This window comes from Macadamia integrifolia, unplaced genomic scaffold (genome assembly GCF_013358625.1).
Source record: "Macadamia integrifolia cultivar HAES 741 unplaced genomic scaffold, SCU_Mint_v3 scaffold1000, whole genome shotgun sequence".
NCBI classification, from domain to species: Eukaryota; Viridiplantae; Streptophyta; class Magnoliopsida; order Proteales; family Proteaceae; genus Macadamia; species Macadamia integrifolia.
Genome location: NW_024868050.1, coordinates 119,121 through 146,409, shown reverse-complemented (window position 1 = coordinate 146,409; position 27,289 = coordinate 119,121). Strand labels below are relative to the sequence as shown.

General features: G+C 38.7%; 1 protein-coding gene across 4 annotated transcripts; it reads right to left on the bottom strand.

The window, feature by feature from the left end:
* Positions 1–841: 841 nt before the first annotated feature.
* On the bottom strand, positions 842–26,651 carry LOC122062339 (PH, RCC1 and FYVE domains-containing protein 1-like). Of its 4 annotated transcripts, XR_006134923.1 has the most exons (6): positions 26,508–26,651; positions 15,458–15,750; positions 11,599–11,752; positions 1,744–2,046; positions 1,283–1,395; positions 842–1,156 (listed from the first exon to the last, which is right to left on the bottom strand). XR_006134923.1 is itself a non-coding variant. In XM_042625922.1 (4 exons), the coding sequence occupies exons 1-4, from the start codon at positions 26,571–26,573 to the stop codon at positions 2,002–2,004; spliced, it is 558 nt and encodes a 185-aa protein (XP_042481856.1). In that variant the 5' UTR covers positions 26,574–26,651; the 3' UTR covers positions 1,399–2,001. The 4 variants fall into 4 exon arrangements, 3 of the variants coding, with proteins under 3 accessions (XP_042481856.1, XP_042481858.1, XP_042481857.1); XM_042625922.1 differs by lacking the exons at positions 842–1,156; positions 1,283–1,395 and having other exon boundaries at positions 1,399–2,046; XM_042625923.1 differs by lacking the exons at positions 842–1,156; positions 1,283–1,395; positions 1,744–2,046 and adding an exon at positions 11,332–11,488.
* Positions 26,652–27,289: the final 638 nt, after the last annotated feature.

Sequence of the window (27,289 nt, the reverse complement as noted above, 5' to 3'; positions counted from 1 at the left end):
TCTCTTGCTAGATTGGAAAAACTTCTTCCAAGTGATGGAAGTCATTTGAATCATAAATTCCACACTGGCTAATCCAAACCATTTCTTAGATATTAGATGTGTCATCAAGAGATCTTGTCCAGAAAAACATTTTTCTTCTTTTCCCAACGAATATAAAAGTTAACAATCTTTTTCATCTACGAGGTACTCGCCATAGAGCTGAGACTTATATGGAAAGGAAATAATCTCTTAGAAATGGACATGTTCTTGGCATTCGATTCTGTTTTAAACTGCAAACCTTGGCTATGTAGTTAAAGAAGCGCTTGGCCTTAGCATTTACCTTCCATGTTTTGCTTTGATTTAGCAGTTTTTTCTTTTGCTGATTCCATTTAGGATGAAACTTAGCATGTTAACAAGAACCTTAGGGCCTATCTATCAATAAAATTTCAAGACCATCCCTTATGCCTCATGGAAGATTTTTGTGCCACCCATGGAAACCATATATTTGGAGTTTGGAATAAGATTGAATGTATGAATGAATAATAAACCTTTTTTGTATATAACTGCATCTCCTGTTTATTTAGAGACCCTACTAGAATGGAGTCCATCTTTAGCCCCAATACTGAGACCTGCAAGTGAGTGAGTGACTATTAAGACTGGAAGGTTCAATGGGTCAAGCTTTAAGTAAAAAACATTATTTGATGTAGTCCTATTATCTTTATTTTGTTGGCCAGGAGACTTTTCAAGGGCCCTAGTTACTAACTGGAATACTAATGCCCCAGATCTGAGTGAGTAATAAAAAGACAACAAATTGGACAGAGTGAGCAAGTCCTCATTGTTTGAATATTCCATTTAAAAAAGGAAAAAAAAAATGTTGGAATATTTCCTTTGAAACCCACAGCAGATATAGAACAGACAAACAACCTGCTTTCCTCTAATTGAAAAAAAGGAGGAAAAAATAAATAAATAAAAAGGGCACCTGGTCACATTTCAGTGAGAGCCTTTAACTAATTCCAGTTGTGCTACTTAATGGATTAACTTCTTCTGGACAAGAACACAACTCTTCAGTTGCTCCCCTTGTGCCATGTCTGCAAGTCATTTTTCAAGTTGTTCCAGTGAAATTAATAGCTCAGACCCTCGTCCTTAAATACTAGGGATTGCCCAAATGATCCCCAATCTGCTCATACAGCACAATAAGAAGAGTAGGTAAACAAGACACCAAGAAAAAAATATAAATGAAATATACTAGTTAATGGCCACTTTTTAACGTCATACTGCATTTTAGAAATGGACTATATAGTACCTTACATTCCATCTCCGATCAGGGTAACCATTAGGCTTAGAACAATCCTGGCCATGATACTTTGATGGAAGCCTAACCGAATGATTCTTGATACTTGAGAGTAAGTACAAATTCTGTTGTTCCATCAAAAGACAGTTTCCATGAAAAATTAGATTAGTGAGCTAAAAATAGCTGTCTTTCTAGCCACACTGGATTCCCACTCAACTGCCTTCCATTAGCAATAACCCAAGAAAATCCTCTTAACAATGAGTAGAACAATTAATTCCGTTTTCTTCAAACAAGTTATTCTTACAAAAGGATAAAATCTAACTGAAAAGATTATTGAAGAGGAGATGCAGTGGGAAATTGCCTCAGCTGGAAATGCATGGAGCCTTGTGGACTTGGAATGAGAAACACAAAAGCAAACTCAATATAGCAGCCAGGTACAAATTGTCCACATCTTTACCATAAGTTCGTCTTACCTTGCATGCTTTCTTACGTCACAACCGACATGCTGCCCACTGGTCTAGGGATTTTTCAAGTGTGGCTCACTCCACATATGAGAGAACAAGATGGAAGAAGTAAAGGATCTACAATTCCAGGTAGACTGAAAGATCTTTTATATCATGGTGTCAGTCAACCTGGTTGCCAATGTTTTCTTGTAGAGGCACTGATGGTGGGCCTGCTCTCATTTCTCTGTACTTCGGATGTCATGCCGCTGGTGTACATTTACCCTATTTTCAACCCACCACTTCTCCGCTTGTTTCTCGGTGAAATGTTTCCGACTGTAGATGGCATCCCAAGTATATGAGAAAATTAAATTTCAGATTGGCACAATGAGACTATCTAAATAGGAATTACTGCATTAAAATATTCCACACAGGTGACTAGAATATGCTTATTTTATATAGCTGAGTTTTCCATATCCAATTTCTGAATACTAGTTTAGAGCACATGCAAGAGAAGTGCATGGCATTTACCTTTTTGTTAAAAATATAAAAAGTGGTAATATTGGTATTATAAAAAAACAGACTGAGGTAGTTTTATAGTTATAGTACACTTATAACATATACCTTTAGTACATGAGTGATTAGAAGTCTTATTATGAATAAATTTAGGAATTCCAAAAAGGTCTTTATGTTGGAGTTTATGTCATAGAGGTACTTTAGGAAATGTCTTTTAAGTTGTATTTTTCATTTTTATTTTTCATCTTTTACACCCATAGGGGGGCATTATGTAATTTCCCCAAGAAATTATCTTAAGGCCAATATAGTTGAGGAGAGCAATCAGCTCACTCACATTTTGCACTCTTCCTCTCCCTCTTCTTCCTACCTTTATTCTCTTCATCTTCCTCCTCTCTAACCCTAATATCCTAACTTCTAACTTGTTATTAAAGTTTAAAGGGGTTTAAGAGTCAACCAAGGTTCCTCCTACTCATTCTTTGAGTCTCTATTAGACCCCTTTTGCTTTCTAGGGTTCCCAAATATTCAAAAAGAAGACTTGATGGTGTTCTAGAAGCAAGTTGAAGGTGCTTGGAGAGCTATTGAAGGTCTACAAGGGCTGTTTGAAGCTCACACAGAGACTATAAGGCATTCCCAGCTTTACCGCTAGCATGAGAGTCAATCTCTCATTATCTCTTTTCAAATCTTGATTGAGTCTGTGGCTGGGCTGGAAAGAGTCACCCATGGCTCCTCTTTTGATCCATCAAAAGCTTGGGTTGTACCTAGGAGAGTTGTAGGAGCATAACTCATTCTTCCCCTTGCTGTCAGGTATCGATTTTTTCAGTCTCTGTGAGTTGTTTGGGTTGTAATGGCTAGCACTATGTGATTTGGTCGCTTATGATGGATGTAGACTCTATCATGTTTGTTTATGCTATTGGGATGAAGTTTCATGGTTAGAAGTGAGTTTTATTGATGTTCTTTCAAGATTTCGAGGTTTACTAGCTTGCTGTAATTTTTCTTTGGGTCCTAAGAAGCAGATTTTTTGGTGCTTGTGTTCCCCCTTGGTTTGGATCCCCATTTGGGTTGTTTCTAAGAGCATTTTTCCATCATGTTTGATCTCACGGAACCTAAGATAGGCAAGAGGTTTATCAGGAATGAGATTGCTAAGGATATTTGGGATAGTGTCTCTAAGACCTATGACACAGTAGGTGACTCTGTGAAGGTCTACCAGCTCCTTCAGTAGGCCCTCTCCATGAAGCAGGGGAACAAGTCCATTTTTTACTATTACAATACTGTTATAGGACTTTGGGAGGAGTATGATCATTACCGAGATCTTTAGTTGTCCTATCCTGATGATGAAGCCAAGGTATATAGATATCTTGAAAAGAGCGTGTTTTGATTCTTCTAAGTGGTCTGAATTTAGATTATGAGAAATCAGGATACATATTTTGGGCCAGTCACCTCTTCCATCCCTTGATGAGGTGTAGCTACGAGTGATTATCCTCTGCAATGAGTGCGGCCGTGCGGTGAGCATCGGATGGCCGAGACCATCTGGGCACGCGCCCAAGGCCACCTTAGCCATCGATGCTCACCGCACGGCCTCACTCACTGCAGAGGATAATTTTGCATGTAGCTACCTCCTGACTGAGGAGACCGTGAGAGGTGCTATGGACTCTACACCTTCACTTGAGTGCTTTGCTCTTTCTTCCACTGCCCACAGAGAGGTGTGGGGGCAGCCGAGGCAAGGGCCATCCCGTGGAGATGACAGACGGTAGTGTGATCATTGTGGGGAATCTGGACACATTCGAGAGAGGTGCTGGATTCTTAATGGCTGTCCTAGTACATGTGGTGGATCTACTTGCACACGTGACTGCAGAGGAGGGGCTACAGCCCATGCTACTATGATAGAGACTGACACTAGAGGACTCTCATAGGCAGATACCAGGTCCTTTTCTAGGGATGATATTACAGTGCTTCGCCGGTTTATGTCTCAGTTTGATAGCCAATCTACCTCACAGGATGCCTCAGCTTCCATTATGCATGTCATCACCTCTGCTCCTTCCACAGCTCCGTCGTGGGTCATTGACTCCGGTGTCACTGACCACACGACTAGTACATCCCATTATTATGATTCCTACTCTATTTATTTTTGTAAGGTAAGGTCTGAGTGGTTGATGGTACCCTCTCCTCTGTTTCTGATAAAGGTAGCATCCCCATTACCTCTTCTATTTTACTCGATTCTGTTCTTCATGTTCCTAATCTTACCTTGACTCTATTGTCTGTGAGCACTTTAAACTAAAACCTTGAATTATTGTATCACATTTTTTCTCTCATTGCCTTTTTTAGGATTTGGTGATGAAGAGGATTATTGGCAGTGGACGTGAGGAGAGCGGCCTATATCATCTTGAGCCACATTTTCCTTTTTTTACTACACCACAATCCTATGCATGTGGCCGTAGTCATACTAGTTTTGTAGACTTTGTGATGCTTTGGCATTAGTGCTTGTGACAACCCTCTTTTGTTGTTATGAGGACACAACTACTTCATTTGTTTACATCTTTTTCTTCTTCTCATGTATTTCATTGTGAACTATGTACCTTTGCTAAACATAATCGTTTTTCTTATCCTTATTATGGTAATAGATCTATTGTTCTTTTTCACATTGTGCATACTGATGTTTGGGGACCTTGTCCTACTACCTCCTTGTTTGGCCATCTTTATTTTGCTTCATTTGTTGATGATTTTTCTCATTGTACTTAGACTATTCTTATGAAATAGAAGATTGATGTTTATGATGCCTTAAATTTTTTTTAGAAAATGGTCTATACCCAGTTTGAAACCAAGATCAAAATAGTCCGGTCTGATAAAAGGGGGGGGGAGTACATGTACAGTGGTCCCCAAAACTTTTTTTTACTAACAATGGTACTATCCATCAACTTACTTGTATTGATATGCCCTAACAAAATGGTAACTGAGAGGAAAAATAGCCATTTGTTAGAAGTCGGTAGGAGTCTTCTCTTTGGCATGCATGTTCCTAAAAATTTTTCGTCTGAGGCCATTTTTATTGCTGATTTTCTCATCAACCGCTGCATGCCTACGAAAATCCTTGGGTCCTAAAACCCTTGTTCTCACTCGTCTCCTCAATCTTCAACTTTTCTCTTCCTCCTAGGGTGTTTGGTTGTGTGCGTTATGTGTATGTTAACAAATCCTCTAGCCCTAAACTTGATCCCAAGGCTCTCAAATGCCTCTTCTCGGTTATTCTTCCACTACCAAAGGCTACAAGTGTTACCACCCTTTTTCTCGCAAGCTTCTTCTTTCCAAAGATGTCACATTTCTTAAGTCTGTTCCTTTCTTTACGTATCCTCAACATCCTCTTTAGGGGGGAGAATGCAAATGCAAGTGAAAAGGCTATTGATGTCATTCCGTTTCTTACTCCTTTACCTCATACCCTTTTTCCTTTGATATTGAGAGACATAAAGAGATGGATGATGTTGACACTGTGGATACTATTGATATTGGCAGACCTTGTACGGAGAAGGCACTTGATATTGTATACACAAGAAGGACCAAGAAGACCTGCCAAGTGTCCTCTTTGGATCCACATCCTGAACTTCCCCTTCCTCAGTCAGGTAACATTCCCTCTTCTTACTCTAAATTAGACCTTCATATTTCTGTTCGTAAGGGTAAGAAAGCTTGCACTAATCCTATAGCCCAGTTTGTTTCATATGATGCTCTCTCTCCTACATGTGTTGCTTTTACAGTTCTCTTTCTTCTGCTTCCATCCCCAAAACTATTACTGAGGCTATGTCAGACCCCAAGTGGAAACAAGCCACGTCTGAGATATGATGGCACTTGAGAAGATTTGCACTTAGAAAATGGTTGACCTCCTAAGGGGGAGAATTCCAGTTGGATGCAGGTGGGTCTATATAATCAAGTACTGATCAGATGGTACTGTTGAGAGGTATAAAGCAAGATTGGTGGCCAAAGGGTCCAATTAGGTGTATGTAATTGATTATCAGGAGACCTTTGCTCCTGTGGCAAAATATTACTCAATAAGAGTTCTTTTAACAGTGATAGCAAACAGAGATTGACCCTTATATCAGTTAGATGTGAAAAATGCCTTTCTTCATGAAGACTTAGAGGAGGAAGTGTATATGTAAAATCCCCTCATGGCTTCAAGTTTCCAACAACTAATGGCAAGGTGTGTCTCCTGAATAAGGCATTTTAAGGTCTCAAACAATCTCCACAAGCTTGGTTTGAGAGGTTCTGGCAAGCCATTCTGAAGAATAAAAATTCCCAGAGTCAAATAGACCACACATTATTTACCCAACGAGGTAATGGTACCATCACAACATTGATTGTTTATATTGATGATATCATGGTGACTGGAGATGACCATGATGAAATAGCTAGGCTAAAAGCATGTTTGGCCAAACAATTTGAGATCAAGGATTTAGGACACTTAAAGTACTTATTGGGAACTGAAGTGTCAAGGTCAGGAAAGGGTATCAATATTTTCTAAAGGAAGTTTATGTTAGACTTGTCGAAGGAAACATAGATGTTGGGATGTAAACCGGCAAGTTCTCCTATTGAGCAGGATCACAAGTTAGGAGAAGAATGTGCTTCCTCTCTTGTTGATACAGGAAAATACCAAAGACTAGTAAGGAAGCTGATTTATCTGTCCCTGACTCGCCCGGACATCACTTATGCAGTTAGCTTAGTAAGCCAGTTTATGCATGCGCCCAAGAGTGGGCACTTAGATGTTGTGTACTGTATCCTTAGATACTTGAAGTCCTCTCCGGGAAAAAGACTTTTGTATACCAGGAACAATCATTTGAGGATAGAAGGCTACTCAGATGCTGATTGGGCTGGATCCATCTCTGATCTGATCATATTTGGGGCTGTCAGAAAGTCGTATACTGTTCCATTTCACGCTCCGTCTGAAGTGACCAGCATCAGTAGGGCAAACCATAGAGATTGGATGGTAGAAATCCAGCTGTTGCCAGAGGCTGCATAAGGTGGAATTATACGCAAAGAGAAGACAACCCTTTTTGAGTGGTGGAATGAACAGTACGATGAATCTTATAGATTTGGGCATAGTTCCCTCCCTGAGAATAGGTTCGCCTCACTGCATCCCAGAGATCTTTAACAGAGTTGAATAAGACAAAGCTTGGACTAATAGTAGGGTCCATAGAATTTATCAGAAAGGATATAATAATTGCATCATTGGCTAACCAGATGTTAGCGGTGGCAAGATCAGTCAGTTGAGGAGTGTCTCCAGTGAGAAGACCAGAGAAGTTGTTCCCATGAATAGTAAGACAAGCACGAGACCATGCGATGTAGTTCTGACCATTAAATTTGATGGGTCTAGGATGAAGAGTGGTCTGAGTAGTTGAACGGCGTCTATCAAGGGCCTCAGTAGGTACCACAACAGCCTTGGCATCATTACTTATAATAGTCATAGCTTAAAAGAGAGAGAGAAAGCACACGTGGAAAGAAAGCACGGTAGCAATAGGAGTAGGCACAAACAGGTTTAGGCGAAGGTGCAGGCAGGTGCAGTGGCAGTGGTGAGAGGCACAGCAGTGGTGGTAGGCAACGGCAAGGCATAGGCAGCAACGGGGGCGCGAGGAGGCACAAGCAGCGGCAAGGTGCAGGGAGTTGCAGTGGCAACGGATGTAGGCGCGGTGAATTAGGGTTAGGTTTGCATCGAACGGGATAGAGAAGAAAACCAAAAAAAGGAAAAGGAACTTTTAGGGGTACTTGGCTTTGACACCAAGTTGAGAATCAGAGATTTAGAGAATGATTTCACTTATCAGTAATGACAGAGGTCTTTCTTATTTATAAGAAGATTACAATAAATCAAATAAAGGAAGAGGGTAATGCTGACTAAGCGTCCCTATCTACAAGATTTACTACAGTTTATAGTAAATAATAAAACTTAACCAAGGTAAGAATAAAAAATTAATTATAGTCATCTCAACAAATAGGTTACCTCAATACAAAAAAAATATCTCAGCTTTCCCAAGTCCTTGATCTCGAACTCAGTTCCCAAATAAGATTTCAAATGTGCTATCTCTTGTGTGTCTGCCAGTAATCACTATATCATCCACATAAATGATAAGGATAGTGATATGGTCCCTCGGCTTCTTGATTAACAAAGTGTGATCAGCATTACTCTGTTTGTAATCTATAGCAATCATTGTCCAGTGGAATCAACCAAATTAGACTCATGGAGACTGCTTCAACATATATCAAGCTAGTTTCAGTTTGCCCACGTTGCCTTAAGTTTGCTGAGAGGTAAATACATTAGGGACACCGATATATACTTCGTCCTCCAGTTCTCCATATAGAAAGGAATTCTTCATATCGAGTTGTTGTAAGTCTTAATATGATTAACACATGAAATGATGCCTCAAATAGTGTTTATCTTAGCCACTGGAGCAAAGGTCTCCTGATAGTCAATCCTATATGTCTGAGTAAATCATCTTGCAATCAGCCTTGCCTTATACCTATCCACAAATCCAGTAGCTTGTTTCACGAAGATCCATTTTCATCCAACAGTTCTTTTCCCAGAGGCAGATGGACAAGGTCCCATGTACTATTCTTCCCAAGGGCTATCATTTCTTCATTCGTTGCTCCTTTCCACTTTGGATCAAGTAGAGCTTCCTACCATTATTATGAACAAAAACAGATGACAAAGAGGAAACAAAAGATTTGAAGGAAGGAGAAAGACGATCATATGAAACAACACTAGAGATGGGATGTTTAGTACATTCCCTTTAAGGTTTATGAACAACTATTGGCAAATCAAGAGTTGGATCATAAGAAGAAGACATACCAATAATAGGATTTGGATCTGAAGAATACGACTGGTTGGGGGCATTGGTGGTAGGGTGAACATGCTTCTAGCAAACATAACTTGGAGAGGCTTGGCTGGCTCCCTCTGGATAGGAATCGACTGTTGTTGTTCATGGATGGTTATTCCGTCTTCAAGAACCATGTCATCCACTTCCAAAGGAACAGGCATAGGCACAATCAAAGGCACATCAGACACATCTTCCAATAAACAGGACTTCCCCTAAAGAGATGCAAAGGACGGATGAGAAGCCTTTGATTCATGGAACACAGCATCCACGGTAGTGTACTGACGTATCGTGGGAGGATAGCAACAACGATACCCCTTCTTAGTAGGACTGCAAGGATTAAAGTATCGGTATCAGTCGCCGTATTGGTCAGCCAAAATTAAGATACGTATCGGAGGGTATCGTATCGTATGAGAGATACGCTAAAGATACCTATATAAATGGATAAAAAACACTTTTTTAAACACTTTTGCATAAAAAATTTGTTAAAAAAAGCTATTAATAGCATGTATTAATCATAAATAATAAATTGAGGGTATCGCACTAAGAATTCAAGGTTTGTAGTTGTCCTATAAATGTAAAATCCTTGTTCCCAACCTTGATTTCCACTTTAGTTTGAGAAAAATATGGCTGGCAGCAACTTTGGAACAAAAACCCCTCAAAAAATCGTGATTTTCTGAAAAATTACCCATCTTGACCATTATATGACCGTAGCGCACTGTATCGGTACATATCGATACTCACCGATATGCACCGATAGATACATATCGATACTCACCGATACATATAGATACTCATCGATACGTACCGATCAACGCATACCGATCTCATCAACACGTACCGATACATACCGAAACGTACATTTCACCTCAATTTTATATTTTCCATAGAGTATTAGTGCGTATCGTATCATATCAGTGTGTATCAGTGCATATCGGTATGTATTGTAGGATATATATCGATACAAAAGGATTTTAAAAATTCCATGTATCGTATTGGTGTGTATCGTATCGATCGACTAAATTTAAGATACGTATCGGAGGGTATCGTATCGGTATCGGAGATACTTTAAACCATGAGTAGGAGAGTAGCCAATAAGGATACATTGAATCCCACAAGGATCAAACTTTCCACGTTGTTGGTGATTCCTTGCAAAGAACACACACCCAAACACTTTGGGAGGCATAAATTTCTATTATCGGAAATAAAGTAAACAAATCTAGTTTGCTTGGAAAATACACAAGCATCATAAAAGAAATTGTTTGGATTACATTGTCTAATAAAGCAGAAATTAACTTGGCTAAAATGCCAAAAGAAGGGTGACCCAAACAACAATGCCACAATACAATTCAGTCAAAGTGGAAGCAGCAGAATCCAGAATAGAGGTCTGAGTAACCAAAACTGTGAGAGACCGATCCAGCACGTACGATCCACCTCCCACTTTACCACTGCCAATCTTACACTCCCTTTTTTTTTTAAGAAGTATGTTCTGTTACCAGGTTCTGAGAGAGACAATGAGTAGGAAAGAACATTACTTTTCAATTAAGATCCCTCGTAATACTATTAAAAGAAGGTTAGTAGAAAATTTGGGAACATGCAATACAGATGACAGGGATAACAATGGACTAAGTGTGATGGAACTCTTTCCAGAAACAAAAGGGAGAGAACCATCAACAACACAATTTTTGGTTACCTGATAGAGAAGAGTAAGCATCAAAATGTTTAGGAGAACTAGTCATATAGTCAGTGGCACCTAAGTTAATAATCCAAGAAGGAGACTCAATTGACGCACAATGGCCTCCAAATAGAATACCTGAGTGTGTAGGATCAGGATCAGAGGAAGCTGACATGGAAGTAGCTGAAGCCACAGAGGAGGAAGTAGTGTCAAGTTTGGTCATCAGATGGCGCAGAGTCTATAACCAAAGTTTAAAGTATCGGTATCAATCATAGTATCGGTTAGCTAAATTTAAGATACGTATCGGCGGATATTGAATTGTATCGGAGATATGCTAAAGATTAAGGATTAAAGTATTAGTATCTACACCATATCGGTCAGCTAAATTTAAGATATGTAACACTTTCTGAGAGACAGAACATTCCGTGGGAGTGTCATCAGAAGCCTGATTGGCAGCAACATTGGAACGTCCCTATCCATGACCATGAGTATTGGCTGGTTTACCGAGTAATTTTCAGCAATGCTGACGTTCCTTCCCACGATAGTCACACTTTACAAGCTCCTTCTCAGTGGGCCAAGGAGGGGCATCACTAGGTTGGTTCCCTGATCCAGAGTAAAGAGCGGAGTGATCCTGTAATAGGGGAAAGCATTTCCTCAAATTGAACCAAGGCATAAGCCTATTCTAGAGATGGGAAGGGAGCCCTACTCAAAATATGGGCTTGCGTTTGATCAAACTCAACATTGAGTCCTGCAAGAAACACATATATATGAATTTTATCTTCCTTCTTACAATAATAACAATATCAGTTTCACATGTAAGAACAATTGCTTCATAAAAATTTAACTCTTGCTATATACCTGGTAGAGTAGAGTAATGTTTGGACAGTTGCTTCTGTTTCGTGTCATGAATCCTTTTCCTTGACTCGTAGCATTGGGCATCATTTCCAACCTAAGAGTAGGTATCCTTGGTAGTTTTCCAGACCTTTGCAGCAATATCCATAAAGAGGTATCCCTGAGCAAGGATCCATGGAATTGATAAGATATAACATAACGAGATAGTTTCCATCTCCCATTGGGCTTGAGTTTGATCAGCAACAATAGAATTTTGTGTAGTCCTAGCAATATAGCCAGAATAGCCATGGGCACCAATAGCCACGAAGCATGTATGAGGCCCCATCAGCATCAAGTTCAATGGAGCTAAAAAGGAATTAAGGGAAGTGTAGATGAGCATTCCCTTCAGATCTAGCAGATGTCGTAGATATGTCAGACATGGTTTCTAATCAAGACATGGGTCTCAGATAACGTCCTTAAGATAGCACTAGAATCTTCAACAACAAGAGAACATATTCCTAGTGCAGATCTTTTAAAAAAAAAAAGTCATCAACCCTTGGGGAGAAAGATCACATTCAACCACTGAGGGAAAGAAGAAAGGTGAGAAGCATTGGCGGTGGAAGGTGCTGGTGTCGGCCACGGCGGTGGTGAGAGGCACTAGTGCTATCGGCAGTGGAAGGCATTGGCGTTGGCGCTAGCGCTGGCGGTGGGCGAGAAGTGTGAGTGGAGCGACGGAGGCTAGGTTTTGATAGAGGAGAGAGAGGGAACAAAGAATTTAGGTTTCCTTTTTTTCAAGGCATTAGGATTAGAATCCCAAAGATGATTTTAGCTCTGATACCATGTTGATTTGGGGAATTGAGCTTGTGTCATAGAGACTAGCCCTTCTTTATTTATAATGATAAAGAGAATGTTCTAGGATATTACAAAGACCAATAAAACCCTAGAGGACTTAAGGGCCCATTTGGACTCTAAAGCATCCCTAAAACCCATTATTACAACAGTATTACACCCCCCTCATCAATCAAAAATGATTTGAGTAAAGAGTGAGTTATTTTTTTCAAGAGATTTTTGGAGCTGTTGAGCTTGGATACAGGATTGTTATCCCAGACATGATTTCTTTCTACTTATCCTGATCTGCTCTTATCAATTGTTATCTTTTACTATTCTCTTCGCTTCTCTTCTCTTCTTCTGCATTGATTACAAGGTTAGTTTCTGAAATTCTGCTCTATTCTTTTGATTGCTACTCTGGATTTCATCATCACTTAAATCACTGTTATTGCCTACCTGAACTCTGGTTTATATCTTTAAATCCTGCCATAAAATTCCACTATTCTGGTTTTCCGAACTAGAATCCTAGTACCAACAGGATTTCTTCATAATTGATAATCTGGCCATCAAATTCTGATTCAAATTTACAGGATCATTCATCTATCTGAAACAGATCTTTGACCAGACTTTTTCAAACTTATCTTTATTCTGTTATTGGTTTTGTCTTGAAATCTGGTTTTATTCCATTCCTGCAATCCGGTCACAAGCTGGATTTCAACTGGATTAGTTATACTTGGTATTACCTATGGATAAGGGTGGTATTGTCCTATTGGTCTTATAAGATAGCATTGAAGGGCATTCTTTTCTTCAACATGTAAGGGTATTCTCAGTATTGTAGGAATAATAGACGAGGGTATTCTTGGTGTAAGGAAAAAGTGGTAATAAATGGGAGAATTTATTATTCTGCCTAGCCTACACCTATATCCATGAGCAATAATCCCACCTACTTGTTGGCTTCTTTGTTGCAGTTTGTTCAACTACCAAGAGAAAAATGAATCTTCTAAATATAGTTCGTTGAAACACCAGTAAAGCTCGAACCACCAGTAAAGCAAAAAAATGTTTCTCCTTGTTATAGTTCATACAATCACAAAAAAAGGGGGAAGAAAAAGGAATGAAATAGTGATGGGGTTGATGCACCATTGAACTACCAGAAGAGGATTGAAAACCCTAGCCAGGTCCAGGAGATGCAGTGGCAGTAGCTATGGCTGCTGCATCATGCTTGCAGGGTATTCAACAAGCACAACCATAAGGAAGAAGAGCTAGGAAGCCAATTTCATCTTTGGGGCTGGCACCACCCACCAGTGGCTTTGTTTGAGAATCAAGGGAGAGGGCTCAGGTGGTTCAGTCAAGCAGCAACCACAAAATCCCTGAAATAAAAATTAGACTGGCAACAACGTAGATTTCATCATGAAAGCAGATAATCACAATCAAGTCAGCTAGATTGGAGTAAAGGAGGGAATTGATCTCTCTCTCTCTGCTGGTGGTTTCATGGCTTCAGAAGCAGTGTCTCATGCCAAATTGTTGACAGGGTGGGAAAGGATCCAATTTCAGGGATAATCCGGGTATCTAAAAAAATTCAAGGGCGTTAATTGTGTACAAATGGTCTACCGAAGGTATAGTGGACTGCTTCTAAATATAGAAATAATTTAGCGGAGAATAAGAATGCTTCTAAATGTAGAAATAACTAAGGGGGGAATAAGAAATTCTGCCTGATAAATAGTATACAAGGTAGTAAAGGGGGAACATAACCATGTATTTGGGGTAAGGGAAGTTTCTTTCGGTTGTCGGATAAGGGAAGTTTAGGCAAAGAAAAATTAGAAATGTGAGTAAAGCATTAGAACACCCAGGATAATGGATAGGCCATCATTCTCAGAACAGAAACATTACCAAACGCAGCCTATGATAATGAGAGAATGATTTGACCAAGGTTATCAAGGTGATAAGGTAACCAATACGAGGGAGGATGGCAAAAATCAAGGTGACACCAACAAGGCGATGCCTGCCTAGGTGACCAAGGCGCCAGTCTAGGCTGAGCCACCTTGTTGCCTCGCCTAGGCGACACCTTGATATCTATGGAATTGACTTGTCCACAATGACACAGGTCTTTCTTATTTATAAAGAGGATTTGGATTGCACTGGATTACAATTAAGGAAAACTAGGAAAGGCCCAGCCATAGTCCTTATCCTAGCACACTAGTCATAATCTATGTGTTCCATAACATTAATGATGCAGGGAAAATGAGGTGCCTGCAGGTATGGCCCAATTAGGAATACAGAATAAATCAAAACTGCAGAGAATTAGAGGAGAGAGAAAGGACTGTTCATCATGAATGATGTCAGCGTTTGACCATCAAACCTTAACAGTTGAGAAGCGATCTCTCAAACATCTAAACGACCATAAACTGAATTAAAAGTCTGAATCTCACTGTATTTAGGTCATAACTAGGCTGTCTTGATCTAATTCCAAGGCAATATATATATATATAATACTAATAATAATTACTTAGACTATCCTAATAAAAACTCCTAATAACCCATCCTAATCTCACAAGAAAAAAGAAGCTACTTAGTGCATTATGGATTCCTAGAATGAACTCGTAACAGGAACTTACTGGAAACAGTAAAAATCAAGATTTACTAGAAGTAGAAAATGTCATAGTTACTATAAATGGTAAAATCAGAAATAATATAAATGTATATCTTGGACCACAAAATAGTTTAAGTTGTGACTATTAATTTTTTTTTGTTTTTTCTTAAACTAAAATAGCATTCTATTCTACAAAGTTAGAAGAGATGTCCATCATCACCAGATTAAGGATTTTCGTCAGATCTCGATATTATAAGTTGGACCAAAATCTGACCCACTTTAAAATAGCTCTGATTCCAAAAGAACTGAACCTCCTAGAAGGATACAGATATAATCAGCTCCAAGATTGAAGTTTGAACACACTCTACTATATGTCCTGCCCTATACCCTTTCATACAAAGTTGTGTACAGATAGAACAATAAGTTGCATATAAGTTGAAAAAAAACATAATATATGTAGTCTGCTCATACCTGAAGCGTACCCGCCTTAGTTCTTTACCACCCCCTGGCAAAGAGTTAAGAGTCAAGTACACGCCTGGTTCATCTTGTACCACCCATTCTGCTGGATTAGTTTGGCTATTAGCTCCATTGCATGAGACAGGATTTATGGAGAGACCATTAGACGCCAGTTGTGGAGAGTTCAGGCTGCTTAAATGGCTCTCATTCATAACAGAAATTGGAATACTGGCTGTCCGCCTGGCAGTTGAACCTAATTTGCTGCTGGCAGTAGATCCCTCAGGTACCCTTTCAGCCATTTCCTTCAACTGCCAGAATAACCACATGCTGGCATTAGAAGATTGGGTGATAATGGAGCAGTATATCCTAATGGGAACTATAACAAAGAGTAAAATAACTGGTTAAATGGAAAGAGTAAAAGAACTATAACCCTGAGTAGTTTTTCCAGAAAATGTAGTTCTATTCTCCTTAGTTTCTTTCTTCATATACAGGTGCTATTTATGAGATGACAGATGATAAGGGCCGGCATGGTAAGGAAACTAAAGAATCAGTGTTACCCACACAACAAAAGCACAAGATGATGGATGCTTTGTTGCTTTGCCTAATATGGAAATATATGTTGGATCACCCTTCATTTATTTGTTTTTACAATATTCAATACTCTATTTTAGTTCTTTTCTTCCTCCTCCTAGGTGACTTTCTGGAGCCCTCAAAGTGATGTGCACGATACAAAGTTCATAATGCAGAAATCTTATGGTTTATCCAATCTAATTGGCTTAGCTGATCCTAAATTAAAATTAAATAAATATCATGTACAGATGTTAACATTAATTGCAGAAATGGTTAAAAACATGGATATACATATTCATCCATCATTCTGGTACTCCTTTACAAATAACTTCTTAGAAAACTGTCCTTTTTATACAAACATCCCTTTCTATCCATTGAAAATTGTATGTATATGAGGTTTCTTATTATAAGATTTGTTATCATATATCACTTACAATTGCCAACAAAAGAAAATGGAAATTCTTAGGAACCAGGAGGAAATAATGGTATAAAAGAAGACAACAAACTTATATTTTTAAGTTTCCAATGTTATCATTGGAATGAAGAAATTATAATTTGGTTTTATGCCAATAACATCCATGATAGAAGCTATTTACTTAGGAAACTCATGGAAAGAATTAGAGAGCAAGAAGGATCTCCATATGGTCTTTATTTACCGAGGAAAAAGCTCATGGAACTCCCTAAGAATTACTCTGGCAATTACTAAAGACAAGAAATGTTACAAGTAAATATGTGGACATAAATAAAGATATGTATGATGGTGTTATGACTAGTGTAAGAATTATTGGGGGAGGGGTCAAGGTAATGAATTCCCAATTACAACTGAAAAACATCAAGGATTAGCTTTAAGCCCTTATTTGTTTGCACTTATCATAGATGTTTTAACCTTCCTTGGTGCATGTTTTTTGCTAATGATATTGTTTTGGTAGATGAGACGAAAATAGGGATTAACGCCAAGTTGGAGTAATGGAGATCAACCTTGGAATCAAGAAGGTTTTAAGATAGTAAAACAAAGATGGAGTATATGCTGTGTAACTTTAGTTAAACTAAGCTGAATAATGAGGTGGTAAAAATTAATGAGAGGGAAACTCGACAAAGTGATTATTTTAGGTATTTGGGCTCAATCATAAATAAAGAAGGTGATATAGAGGATGATGTTTCATAGCGAATTAAAATAGAATGGATGAAGTGGAGAGGTGCATACGGAGTGTTGTGTGTCGATGTATTCTTTTAAAACTTAAAGGAAAATTTTATAGGACAATCATATGACTGGTTATGATGTATGGTGCGGAATGTTGGGAAGTTAAGAAGTATCATATAAATAAACTTAGTGTATCAGAGGTGAGGATGTTAAGATGGATAAATAGCAATATTAGGAACGATAAAGTAAGAAATGATCATATTAGAGGTGATTTGGGAGTAGCTCCAATACATGATAAGCTACAAGAAAGCTATATGAGGTGGCATGACCATGTTCAATGGAGGCCTTTGTATGCTCCAGTATGGAGGACTGATTTGATTCAAACTGAAAGAACTAAAAGAGCCAGAGGTAAACCTAAAATGACCATAGGAGAAGTGAGAGTTTATGAACTCGAATAGAGCTGATTGGAGGGCAAGGATCCATGTAACCAATCCCATTTAGTTGGAATTGTTAGAGTTTATGTGACTAGGGTACTCAGGAACTATCTTATGTTAGGCTGTCCTAAGTTGTATTTTCCTTTTTTTCCTTTTTACCTCCCTAGGGAGGACTATGTAATTTCCCTATTTTAGTTTGAACTTAATATAGGTGGGAAGAGCTAATAGCTCTCCTATGATTTTCCCTCATCTCTCTCTTTCTCCTCTCAACTTCTCTTCTTCTTCTTCTTCCTTCCTCTCTTCTCTCTTTCTCCTACATCTTTAACCCTAATCTCTCTAACTTCCAACTTGGTCTCAGAGTTACAAGGAGTTTAAGAGTCGAACAAGGCTTCTCCTTCTCATTCTTTGAGTCTCTTTTGTGACCCTAGAAAGCAAAGAGGTCCAATAGAGACTATACTATGTAAAAAGATTCAACAAAAAGACCTAATGGAGCTCTAGAAGCAAGATGAAGAATCTTGGATGGAGATTGAAACCTTACAAGGACTTATTGAAACTCAGACCAAGAAGGAATGACCTTCTCAGCATCTTGGATGTCCCATAGGTTCAGCCTCAGTCATCATAGTATGTGCTCTAACTCCCCCTCTCCTGCTATCATTCATACCAGAGGGATGGCCATAAAGATCCCAACACCTATCTCAAGTGTGCCCAATTTTTTCACAGTAGACACACCTGAATCCATCCCTGTCATTCCCTAGAGGTGGCCCTTGTCTTCTTCCTCTAATTGTTGACATAATGTAAGAAAACAAGTGGGAAAACACACAATATGGGGAGTACACACTCTACCCGAAAAACAAAAAACTTTCCCAGTACTTAGAAACAATTCCAGCAAGTAAAAAGAGAACATATACTTCAAATAGATTCAACAAAAAACACAATCTTCAGGGCATAACATCTTCTCAATGCAACACATGAGACTCAAACAACATACCTCACCAACCCAAATCAGCCGGAAGCATCACATACACAATTTCGAGAGCAAAAACAAGGTGAAAACAGGGCTGGCGGTTCCTTAAAAAACAAGTTGTAGCTCAACACCTCTTCTCTTCAAGAACCGAGACCATAGGGGTTTGAAAGAGGGTCCTAGGGCGACACAAAGGGGCTGATTCCAGCCTTATCAGCAACTTGATGAGAGAGAGAGAGCCATTCCAAACCAGGGCTGGCAGAAATGGCTTGAACCTGTCTAACTCCTTTTTTTATCTTCAAACTCCAATATCTTCACATGGGGCCTCCTCTAGTTGACTATGATCTTCATCCAAGGTCATCTCAAGAAAAAAGAAAAAAAAAAGTGAGTTTTTCACATAGTATTGTCTTCCTAGGAACCCTTTTGTAACCTAGGGTCCCAAAGAGAGGAAATGGGGACTAGGACTAGATAACACGACTCTCAAACCTAAACCTGTGCTCCGATACCAAGTTAGAATATAAGGATGGAGAGAAAGTAGGGGAACAAGAGAGTGGCAGGTTAGAGAAGAAGAGGAAGGAGAAGAAGATGAAGAAGAAGAGAAGATAATGGTGGAATGTTGTGTATAGAGAAAACATTCTCTACCACATATATTACTTCTCTAACAATATGAAAGGAATTACATATACCTCTTTAGGGAGGTAAAAGGGAAATATAGGAAATACAATAAGAGACAAGAATATAACAAACTTGTTCCTAAAGTACCCATATTACACAAACTCTAACACAATGATAGGATCAGAAAATCCTATGGGCCTTGTTAGAGAAGGAGATCTTGGGCCCCATTTGCATTACCTCACCCATCCTTAATTCCTCTTGAAACTTGAAACTGGCTGTGAAATGAACAGTCAGATGAGAAATACCCTAAAGAGATCAAATACAATGTCTACAAGAGAAACAATTGAGACTGGGCCATGTAAACACATCCACTATAGCCTTTAAATCATTCACAGATATGCCCAAATCTTTTCCTCCTGATTCTTGCTCAAACTACATTCAACTAATTGATAAAAAGGGGTGTAAAATCTTAATACCATCATAAATGCACAAATTGATGAAAGAAACTTACATTATGGTTTGAATAGAATCGAATAACTTGATATGCAAATAAATAATATATAATGATGGAATTGAATTTCCTCCATCTTATCACCAAACATGAAATAATATGAATCATGATCTATAGTCCTAAAGCTAGAATTTTAAAGAATTCTTAACAGTTTATGTCTAAAAAACTAATAAATAGGAACTCACGTGAGACGAACCAAAAATAATCTACCTCATTAACAAAGTAAACTTTCTTATTTGAGATAATTTGACAATAATGGCATGCCAATTATTGACTTTAATGATAAGAAGTAATTTTGTACAAAGTGTCTATCAAATGTTGTTACTGTTTTTTTCTTGTTCTAAGGACATTTCTGAAATAGTTTTACCAAATGTTGTTTCTATTCCACTAGACTGTTCTCACATCATGGAATCGAAAATGAACATTTCCGTGGAAAAAACATTCTCCAGGAATAGAAGTGTTATCAAACAGCACCTGAAGGACCTATATGACTCTATTGTGATAACAAAGCATCCATATGCATTGCCCATAACCTAGTGCAGCATGATAGAAAAAAGCACATTGAAGTTGACCGGCATTTCATCAAAGAGAAGATTGCCCCGGCAACATTTGCACTCCCTTTGTGAAGACAGGTGATCAATTGGTAGGCATCTTTGCCAAAGGACTAATTCCACACAAGTTTGGTACCCTCTTATGTAAAATGGGAATGTATGACATTTATTCCTCAGCTTGAGAGGGGGTGCTAAAATTTATGTAATAGGGGTACTTTAGGAACTGTTTTATGTTATGTTGTCCAAAGTTGTATTTTCCATTTTTTCCTTTTTACCTCCCCAGGGAGGACTATGTAATTTCCCTATTTTAGTTTGAAATTAATATAGGTGGGAAGAGTTAATTCCCCCCTACGATTTGCCCACATCTCTCTCTTTCTCTTCTCAACTTCTCTCCTTCTTCCTTCCTCTCCTCTCTCTTTCTCCTGCATCTTAACCCTAATCTCTCTAGCTTCCAATTGGAATAAGGTTGAGTTGTTGTTGTTGGTTGTGCTGAAAATACTTTAAGAACCCCAGTATCATAGCTTCACATTGGTTACCAGGAAACCTTTTTGGTTGTGCTGAAAATAGTTGAAGAATCTTAGTATCATAGCTTCACATCGGTCACTAGGAAACCTTAAGTGATGTAGATACAGTTGCACTTACCTGGTTGGATCAGCATGACCAGCTGCGGAAGCCAAGGGCCAAGAAGAACTGGTCTAACCTAGGTTTTTGGTCCAATAAGGGCTGGTAGTAGTTTAGTTATTTTATTATGTTTGTTTTGGAATAGGATACGTTCGAGAAGTAGGATTCAGTTTCAAGGTTAAGAGTCTAATTAGGAGTCTTATTATTTTCTCTTTATATACTTCCATATACTCAGTGTTGAAAGAGATGGATTTATTTGAATGAAATTAGTTTGGTTGTGCTTGTGATGTGCGTTTCCCCTTTCTCCCCCTACTATTCTAGTTCTTCCCTTCTTCCCTAAGGCCTCTCCATCAATTTGGTATCAGGGCCGAAGGATCCTTTGCTCTACTGAAACACAACTCCCTTTCACCTCCCACATGACCCCTTTTCTCTCCCTGTTCCCTCCCCCATTCCCTGTTTCGACTCTACCGAGAACACCCAAATCCCTCCCTTCCATTCCCTAAAAAAATAAAAATAAAAAATCTCTTACCCATCGTCCCAACCGAAACCCAACCCCACCCCTGACCTCTTCGAGCGACACCCTCCCATCGTCTTAGGGTGCCTCCAGGGGGAAAAAAAACAGCACAACAAAGAGACAAAAACAGAGGAAGAAGAGAAGAAAGCATAGAAGAAGAAGAGAGAAGATGAGAAGAAGGAGAAGACGAGAAGAGAGAGGCGGTGACATACCTGGTTCCGACTTCATCCTTCACCGCTTGGATGCCATCGACTGCCTCCTTCACCTCCTGGATGCAATCGACTTCCTACTGGAGTTAATCTCCAACTTCAAGAAGGAGAGAGGCGTCCCCCTTTTGATCGGTAATCGAAACCTCCAACCCACAATCTCCTATTGTTTCTCTTTTTCTTTAAATCTTTGAACTTCCAGTATTACCCCTCTAATCTCCTTTTATCCCTAGTTATCCTTCTTTTTACAATTCACTTCCAATTATACCCCTCCCCATAAGTGATATCCCTTTGTGACTTAAATTGAATTCCAATATTTACAATTCTACTATCCCTAAAAAACAATTAAAAAAAAGAGTTATTTACCCTTCTGCCATTATCCTTTAAACCTTCTGTATTTACCATCTTGCCATTATATTTAAGTGTAATTGTGTTGATCCCCACCATGGTAGCCAATAGTGAAGTTATTCAACAGCTGAACTCCTACAGGGGAGAAATTGATGCAAAAATTGATGCTCACACTACCATTGTCACTTCCCTTAAGAAAATGATGGAATCCATGAAAGTTTCTATTGATTGTTTGGTGGTAGCAGATAAAGGAAAGATTCCCATTCAATCTGAGGATTCTTTTAACACCACTCCACAAGATCCGTTAATACCACTACCACTACCACCACCACCATTGCCACCACCTCTACCACCATATGGAACTGGTCGAAATGATGATGGAGCAAAAAGAGCAACAAAATTAGATGTCTTTGATTTTGATGGAGATAACGATCCAGAACTGTACCTTGACTGGATTCACAATTTAGAGACGTTCTTCATATGATACGAGTTGACTGAGGCCCGAAAGATCCTATTTGCAAAAGCTAAACTGAAAGGTAAGGCCCGAGTCGGGGGGGTTAAGCAACAGCAATAGGACCGAACCCAAGGCATTGGTCGAGTCATTACTTGGGCTGAAATGCATGAAGTCATGAACCGGAGATTATTACCTTCTGATTACAAGCAACGCATGCATCTCAGGTTTGCACAGTTGAGACAGGAGAATTTAACCATTGAAGAGTATGTTGCTAGATTTTATTATCTGCTCACTCGTTCAAATTTTGAGTGGAATGAAGAAGTATTGGTGGCACAATTCCGCAATGGGTTGCACCCTCAACTTAGTGCTACCCTTGCATCTAGCCAACTGCCTACAATGGAAGATGTATAAATAGCATATCAGGTTGAGGAAAGTCTAAAATGCCCATGCAATCGGAGGCCATTTACAGATGCTTTTCCTAGGGGTTCTAGTTTTATTCAGCCATAGTCATCCCCATAGGAAAAGTCAATCAACAGACCCTAATGCTACATCTATGTCATCTTCACGACCTAGCAAGCCGTATTCTCCACATCGACGTGATTTAGACATGTCATCTCACTGCCTAATCGCCCACACTCCTCACCTCAGCGTGGTTATAACAGGAACTCAGTATTTCCAAATGAGGCTATTCAATGTTTCTCATATAAGGGGCACGGGCATAGAGCTAATCAATGTCCTAACCAATTGTTAGCATACATCTACAAGGACAATTTTATACCCTATGCACCAGAAGAGAAATAAAAAACAAGAACAACAAATCTGGAGACTAAATGTGATCGTGAGCCTAATGAGATTAATGATGGTGACAGTAATGGTGAGCCTCAACCGTTCTATGTGATTCTAGACTAGGGTGTGAAACAATGATAGCTTGTGTAATATGGTGATTGACCCTGGCAGTTGCACCAACGTTGTTGCTGAAGATGTTCACAAGTTGGGTCTGAAAACTGCGCCTCATCCGAATCCCTACAAGGTGTTTGCTCATGTATTCCATTGGTGGACTGATTGATTTCAATGTGATGTTCTCCCTCTGAAAGTCTGTCACATTCTTTTGGGTGCCGATGGTTGTTCAACAAGAAAGCCAAGCACTGTGGATATGAGAATACATACTCTTTTCAGCATGGTGGCCTTAAGATGAAGTTCCTTCCAGTAAAGGATCTTCCCCCTCTGAAACTCAATAGGACAACTGGTAATTTTCTCCTCAGGCACATCGACTCTAACGGCATTCTTGGACCTCATCCAAACTTGACAGAGTCAAGTTCTTTTCAGAGGAGTAGAGTTGATGCAGATATAGCTGCACTTACCTGGTTGGACCAGTATGACCGGCTGCAGAAGCCAAGGGCCAAGAAGAACGGTCCAACCTAGTTTTTTGGTCCAACAAGGGCTGGTAGTAGTTTAGTCTAATAATATGTCTTTTATTTTATCATGTTTGTTTTGAGATAGGATACATAAGAGAAGTAGGGGTCAGTTTCAGTGTTAGAGTCTAAATAGGAGTTTTATTATTTTCTCTTTACATACTTGCATATACTCAGTGTTGAAAGAGGTGAATTTATTTTAATGAAATTAGTTCGGTTGTGCTTGTGATGTGTGTTTCCCCTTTCTCCCCCTACTATTCTAGTTCTTCTCTTCTTCCCTAAGGCCTCTCCATCATTAAGGTCCATATTTAATCTCAGCCTTCCATATAATGTTGGGATGGACATAATATGAGTGCCATGCAGGTCATTAAACATTTGGTAGAATGGCCCAATTGAGAGTAACAGCCAGAGAAATTCTATGGAATGCAAGAAGTAGCCTAAATGGAATGCTTTCTGGACAATGCTGAAACTTATTTTGTTATCCACTATTATCTCCATATGTGTAAAGTCATAAAGTTAGTACCAAGGCAAGCATTTGAGATCTATGAGTCTATGAGAGATCTATCAGGGTCAAGCGTTCAGTCAATCATGTAGGATGAGCTACATGTCCTCAACACAAACACGACCCCTTTACTAAATGGGTTTTTTGTGTATTTCCTCCACCCAAATCCATTAATTTGTTCTCTGTCTTTGTCTCAAGTCTGAAGGGCCTGTCAGAAATTGCCACTTGTTTCCATCTATAGATATTTTCATTCCCATCCCACACCCCACCATTTTTTTCATGACATTAGGTGACCCAAGACATTGGAGGGGCCCGTAGGGAAAGCAACACCAGAATGATTCTGATAGATCTGAGTATCCAATTTGATAATCCATAGTTGTCACAGCAACTAGGTGACCAAGGCGTTGGAGAGGAGCCTAGTCGATAAGGGCCCGTTGGGCTTCACCTAAGTGCCCTAGGCGTGCAATATTTGAATAAATAATATAACAATGATGAGTTTATAAAATGCTTAAAAGAAAAATAAAAGCCATATCAATGCAATATGATATAGTTATGTTAGTAAGGACTTGGGTGGCAAAAACAAGGATTAAAGTATCGGTATCGGCCACCATATCGGTCAGCTAAATTTAAGATACGTATCTGAGGGTATCGTATCGTATCGGAGATGTGCTAAGATATGCTAAAGATCAAGGATTAAATTATTGGTATCAGTTGTCGTATCGGCCAACTAAATTTAAGATACGTATCATAGGGGTATTGTATGATATAATATAAACATACTCATTATTGATTCTCCAAACAATGCATAGGATATAGTATAAGCATACTCATTAGAAAAAAAAAAAAATCAATGTAAACTCATGAATTGTCAACAAGGAGTGCTATCGCCTTGGATCCAAGAAAAAGCCTGAATGCCTAGGTGCTACCGAGGTGATGCCTTAACAACTACGATCTGATCCTATCTATTTATGTATTGACATATTATTAGTCCAAATTTCTAAAACAATTGCATTAGATAAAATACATTTTTTACAAAATCAAAAAGAAAAAGTGATTGAAAGGTATCTATGACCCACCCAAAAAAAGTAAATGTATTAAGAAATTAAATTAATAAATATAACTATTACATAAGATATCACTTATGTATATGTGATGTTTGGATCGTACCATTATCAGATCAAACAGGGGTAGATCCAGATTTGATCCATTTAGTTGTTGAATCGGATCCAAATAAAATTTGATCCATTGAAAGCCCTAGGCCCAGTCATGGTTGGGCCACTCTTCAATTTTGACTCAGTCTGAGCTGTTAAACAAGCTATTTCTTCCTGACAGTTGAAGTTTATTCATGGATACAAAATATAGAATTAGAGCCAACAGAAAAAAAAATAAAAAAATAAAAAAAAGGTGACAAAAGAAAAAGAAATAAATAAAAAATAAGAACAATGCTTTATGCTATCATTGAATTATCTGTTTCATTGGGTTGACATATTTTCATGGAATCAAAGGTGCTCAGTTCAAGCTACAGGAAACCTCCTCAAATGAGCCTGAGAAATAAGGCCCAGGGCCTATCCATCCTATTTGTAGAATCAACATAAACTTGACAAAGCAAATGATCAAGTGAATTCCTCGACTAGAAGAGTGAGCATAGTCATATAGAGCTAGTTTACATTAGTAATGCTATTCCTGAATTTGCTTCTTCACTTATGGTTCCTTTCTTTACGCATGAGACATGATTTATAATTTGATTCTGTTGTACTTGGAGCTTATCGGGTGCTTGTGATACGGAACCAAATCGACATTATTCATTTATTTTATCTTAATACAACAATTCACAATTGTAACATCACTAGGGATGACATCTGGGCAATGACCTTAATTTTGATAACTAAAATATAAGCTGGTCGAGACTCGACAGGACCATGGTGTACCCAGCTGTTGATCTTTGGATCCTGCAATGTCGTATTCAACACCAATGCACCATTCCAAATTCAGGCTCCAGTGTTGCACAGGTGGAGAACTTAGCATTTTTCTTTTATTATGGAAACCCCTTCCAAGGGAAAGGATAAAGTATCCCATTAAGCGATTCTTATGGTCACTAGAATACAAGTATTTTTATCTTTTCGCCAAGTTTATCAAAAAACCAGGCCCACCCAAATCACTACCCGTTAAATAGTAATAAAGCATATGAAATTTTAGCATGAAACAAAACAAAGAAACTCTCTTACCTGCGCCGTTAGAGATTTAATTACTTCCTTTGCAGCCTTGCATTTAGCAGTTTCATCCCCTGCCATTGCAGTGGCCTCCTTCAATTGTCTTGATGTTCCCTCTAACTCGGCTTCCAAAAGTTGGGATTTGAGGGTAACTTGCTCTACCTGCAGAAAAGATTTCCAGTCAATCACAAATCAGCATCCTCCCATCATTTTAGAAAAAAGATGGCATCTTGCATTGCCCTGCCTTCCATCGCTTCAGTAAGCCAACATCTAAAATCAAGTAATTGCTTAATATTTTTTATTTATTTATTTATATTTTTTTTATTTGTTTTTTGCAGTATGCCAGTATTACTATTTCTAGGTTTAACTTCTAAGGTGAAAGAATTGTTTTTACAATTTCAAAGTCCTACTAAATTTTCTTCTTTGGAAAAAAAAAATCTAGTAAATGCTACAATAAGCTTCAGGTCTATGAGTGCTGAATCTGCTGATACAAACTGTTTTACCAAGGAAACTGATGTAGATAAGTCACTCAATGAGCTTATTTTATTGCAAATAAGCCTTATGTTGGGTTATGTATATATTGGGCCTTTGATCCCTTAGGTTTTCTTTGTAATGGGCCTAAAATATGGGTAGAAAGTAGGAAAACAAGATTTAATTCACTAATTTAGTTTGTTTCAGTTTTCTAATCAGTTTAGGTTTCCCAATTGGTTAGAAAATGAGTTAAGCCTTTCTTTTTTAGTGTTTGAGTCAGTTTTGAGTCTTCTATATAAGTTTTTAAGGGGCTACAATATTGGAGA

What these genes read in the sequence shown, in the direction of transcription:
- LOC122062339 (XM_042625922.1), bottom strand. Translation starts at nt 26,573, where the DNA reads ATGGCAGGGGATGAAACTGCTAAATGCAAGGCTGCAAAGGAAGTAATT. An exon ending in TTAAATCTCTAACGGCGCAG is followed by an intron (nt 15,751 to 26,507) that starts GTAAGAGAGTTT and finishes TTATTCTGGCAG; the next exon opens with TTGAAGGAAATGGCTGAAAG. An exon ending in CTAAGGCGGGTACGCTTCAG is followed by an intron (nt 11,753 to 15,457) that starts GTATGAGCAGAC and finishes ATCCTTGCTCAG; the next exon opens with GGATACCTCTTTATGGATAT.